We start from the raw sequence: 4,298 nt of genomic DNA on the forward strand, positions 1-4,298 counted from the left end.
GAACCCTGAGGGATTCTCTCCTTATGTAATAGGAGAGGTAATATAGTCCCTTCTTTGAAGTCCACATCATTTCCTTTTGTTAGGTTGCTTTTGTGAAAAGTGATTCTTTTTAAAGATCTCAGCCTTCAAGTATCTTGATCACTTTGTCCTTTTACAAAATGGAATGTGTCTCAACTAAAGAGTTACTTAACTTATATAGAATTATATATTTTATGTATTTAGGAGGACATCCAGAGTTGCTTATTGCCAGGGGAGCATTGCCTAAAAGGGAGTAGAGACCGTCTCTTTGTTGTTAGGTGTTTAATGAAGTTTTCTAATAGTTTTCTGTGATGCAACACTTGCTTAGGAGCTGCCTTTTTTTTGAAAAACACAGTAGTTTTCTGTCACAGTTTTTTTGGTTTGTTGTTGTTTTTTTGTCAGGAGTACCTAAACAAGCATCAGAACTGGGTGTCAGGTTTGTCCCAGCACACAGGACTGGCCATGGCTACAGAGAGCGTCTTGCACTTCGCAGGCTACAACCGGCAGAACACCACTCTGGGCGTGAGTGTTGGGCACAGCCCTTGTCCGTTTGTGCAGCCGTGCAGCTGTCAAGACCTAACAAGAATTGTTCTCAAAAGTTTATCCGTCGCTGAGCCGAGCTAGCTATTAGCAGTACTGAAGCAATGGAATGTGGAATTTTTTATGATTTTGCTGGCCTTGTGTTTTATAATTAAATCTTCTGTATGAAAGATTCATTTTCCAGTAGAAAGACTCATCTGCTTGATTGGTTGGTTTTGACAATAAACCTCTGAGGCAGAGATTACTGAGTGCTTCTGCAAAGGGAAACATGGATTACTAGTGTACTTTTTAAAGGCAGGAACAAAATACTCTCTCTGCAGTACTGCTCTTCTGTCTCCTTCTGGAGCTGTTCATGAGAAGGGAGCTGCAGTCCCAGAGATTGTACCATTTACTGATTTTTTTTGGTCTTTCAAAAAAATGTATGCAAATATTTGGATATTTCAAATGATATAAATGGAATTAATGCAAATGTTCCTTATTTCGTTTTTCTCAGTCTGGGTACTGTTATACCCAATAGTCATCATACTAGTCTGTTTTTTAGCATAAGGAAAACTGAACTTAAAACATATGTAAATGCATAAATAAAATTTTTAAAAAAAAGACTAGTGATTGGATATGAACAGTATAAAGGGCTATGTGTGGTCTGGTTATAGGCAACCCAGCTGACTGAAAGACCAACTTGTGTGAAGAAGGACTACTCCAACTTCATGGCTTCTCTTAACTTACGCAACCGCTATGCAGGAGAGGTAAGTCCAGGATTTCTCAGGAGCATCCGCAAGCTCTGGCATGGCTTTTTAGGGGATGACGTCTCTTCTGACCTAAGCTATTCTGTGGTTCTAAGTTATTTCAAGCACAGGCTCTGAAGTTAAAGTCCTCCATGATCAAGGGTGTAATTTTCCTGGGTTATTGAACAGATCGTGTTACTGTCAGTCTTGCAGAAAGTTCTGAGATTGCAGATGCAGCTAAAGATTTAGTGAAGTAGTAACAAAAGATGTCTGTGTGGAATTCCTTATTCAGCACATGACCAATACCAAACTAGATTCCTAACAATACTGTTCTCTGTTGAAAACCCCGTCATGTTTTACAGGTTTCTGGAATGATTCAGTTCTCAAATACTACAGGCCGAACATCTGACCTGAATAAACTGATGGTGAAAGAGCTGAATAATGCTCTTGAATCAGGCAATGCTGAATTCTACACCCAGGCCATGTTTAAGTTGACTGCACTGCTAATAAGCAGCAAAGGTAATGAGAAAAAATGGAGTTCTGCTTTCTGAATGTGAATGCCAAGAATAATAAACTACAAAAACGATTCGTATGCAAACCCAGTATGCACCAGCTTGGAAGCAAAACTGTGGTTTGGTTTTTTTCAGTTAGGCTGATGTTGGGGAAAAACATTCTTAAACTAGAAGCTATTTATTAAGAATTGATTATTCCATGCTGTGCACACGAATTTAATGTTGATGTGAAAAGCATTTATGAAATCTGAGTTGAATGTTTGTGTTTTCAGACTGTGATCCCCAGCTCCTTCATCATCTGTGTTGGGGACCCCTGCGAATGTTCAATGAACATGGCATGGAAACAGCAATTGCTTGCTGGGAGTGGTTGCTTGCTGCCAAGGATGGCATAGAAGTGCCGGTAGGAAGCTGTTTAGCAACTTTTTCTCTGCCTCTGCAAGAGGGGAAGAGAGAACATATTGAGAGTTTCACAGCTATTGTGAATCTGTGTCAAGTAAGGATGTTAAAAACATGATTAATCACTTTAGCCTGCCAGGAAATTTCTGTTCAGATATTACTGGAAGTCTGAGCACCCTCACAAAGTGGACTGTGGGAAACGTATCTTTCTCGAAAAAAACACAGCAAAGGAAATCTGTTAGGATCTCAGCTGTACAATTTACTTTGGTGCTGAAGTGCCTGAGCTGCTCATGAATCAGGTTCTAAACTACCACCGTTTATATAGAATGGTGTTTTTAAACAAATAGAAATCAATGCCCCTGCTCATCAGTCTGAGCCTCTGGTATCTGGCATTGCACCCTTGCATTAAAAATAGGCTTGCAAGTGTCCTGATCCTCTAACAAGCTAGACCAGCTGTATTTTGTGAGGTGGGATGAGTCTAATAGTGATAAAGCAACTCAGTGTGGTGTAGTGACAGCCTACACACAGCTGAGAAAGCCGCCTCTGGTAATGGCTTCAGTTAGTGAACACTAAGGGTTCCACTTGCTGGAGATAATCATCAATCTAAATTTACTTAGGTGAGTGTACATGCACACTTCAGTGCTTAACTTCCTGAGCAGATGAGGTAAGCACCCCTGGTTGCTGGTGGGCCTCCTCTCTATCAGAGGATGTTGCTTCCTGGAGCAGGGTCAGAAGAAGGGAAATTTGCGCCATCTTTATGTTGTGTGCTTCATCAGCTGTGTGTGCTCCTGGGCCAGAGCGTGTCCTCAGGATGTGAGAACCTGGCATACGCTTGTCTCTGCTGTCCTGGTGGTGGAGGCAGTAACCTTCAATAGAGCAGGAGGGTGGACAGCACCGGCTGATGTAACAGTTCAGGCTCCTCAGCAAAATACAGTGCCTGTCTGCTGCTGCCCTTAGTGTCTCTGTTACAAGCTGGACTTCTAGGGAAACCTTTACTCCCTTTGTAATTTAGGATGTGAAAGAACCTTTTTTTTTTTTTATCAAGTGGGATGTATAGACCTGTCTCTGCCTCTCCTTTAATAATGCAGTAAATTTTCATTGATGTATTAGATTTTTGTGTGCACTATGGAGGAAGATGTGCTTGCCATATAAGAAGATGCTTTTGAAATAAGGAACACTTATCTTCCTTTTTGCAGTTCATGCGGGAGATGGCAGGAGCCTGGCAAATGACAGTGGAGCAGAAAGTTGGCCTGTTCTCTGCTGAGCAGAAAGAAGCAGATCCGTTGGCAGCCTCAGAGGAGAGCCAGCCGAAGCCTTGTCCGCCAGAGGTGACCCCTCATTACATCTGGATAGAGGTGTGTATTGCTTCTGGACATTCCACAGGTGGTGGGGTTGCAGCAATGCTGTGATGGAGCTGCTCAGCACTGTTTCTTCTCGTGATTCAGGAAGGGAGTGGAGTCGTGACGGTGGTCCTGCTGTCTCCCCGCCAGGAGACACTCCTTTTAGATGAGCGTAATAACTGAGGGAGAGAGAGGTGTTTGAAACAGAAAAGACTGGGTTACTTTTGAGGTGAAAAGAGGTCAAAGGAAGCCTGACATGTCTTTCTCTCTTTCTCAGTTTTTGGTGCAGAGATTTGAAATAGCCAAATACTGCAGTTCTGACCAAATAGAAATCTTCTCCAGCTTGCTCCAGAGATCTCTTTCACTGAACATCGGAGGGGCGAAAGGCAGTTTGAATCGGCATGTGGCAGCAATTGGACCTCGATTTAAGTGAGTGGTTTATTTTTTTCCTTGGTGGAAGAAATAAGATTATAGAAGGATGGGAAAAAAACCCTAAACACTGCATATATAACTTCTCCTTGGCTTCAAGTGGTGAAAATTCCTTTAAAAGTCTGGAATAATTTAAGAGTCTAAGCTCTGTTTCCAATGTAGAAGTAGCTGATTTAGCTTGAAATTAAATTTTGGTGCTTCAGAAAACTTCCTGGGATAATTTCATGTAGTGAGTTGCCCATGTCACCATTCCATTCAACGTATCAGTTGGTGATAATTTTGCTCCATCAATTGTTTTCACTTTCTGTGACTTGAAGGTTTCAACTTTGTATGGTTCA

The 4,298-nt window shown here is 41.7% G+C and overlaps 1 protein-coding gene across 1 annotated transcript in view; it reads left to right on the forward strand.

Annotated features, from left to right (window-relative positions):
• Positions 1 to 4,298, forward strand: part of LOC104272220 (phosphatidylinositol 4-kinase alpha) — a 24,663-nt gene that overhangs the window by 2,697 nt on the left and 17,668 nt on the right. Inside the window, exons 6-11 of the mRNA XM_009867160.1 lie at positions 421 to 540; positions 1,212 to 1,304; positions 1,646 to 1,802; positions 2,068 to 2,195; positions 3,388 to 3,546; positions 3,809 to 3,960. Of these exons, the coding sequence (XP_009865462.1) occupies positions 421 to 540; positions 1,212 to 1,304; positions 1,646 to 1,802; positions 2,068 to 2,195; positions 3,388 to 3,546; positions 3,809 to 3,960 (809 nt within the window). The remainder of the gene's footprint in view (positions 1 to 420; positions 541 to 1,211; positions 1,305 to 1,645; positions 1,803 to 2,067; positions 2,196 to 3,387; positions 3,547 to 3,808; positions 3,961 to 4,298) is intronic.

This window comes from Apaloderma vittatum, unplaced genomic scaffold, assembly GCF_000703405.1.
Source record: "Apaloderma vittatum isolate BGI_N311 unplaced genomic scaffold, ASM70340v1 scaffold18893, whole genome shotgun sequence".
NCBI classification, from domain to species: Eukaryota; Metazoa; Chordata; class Aves; order Trogoniformes; family Trogonidae; genus Apaloderma; species Apaloderma vittatum.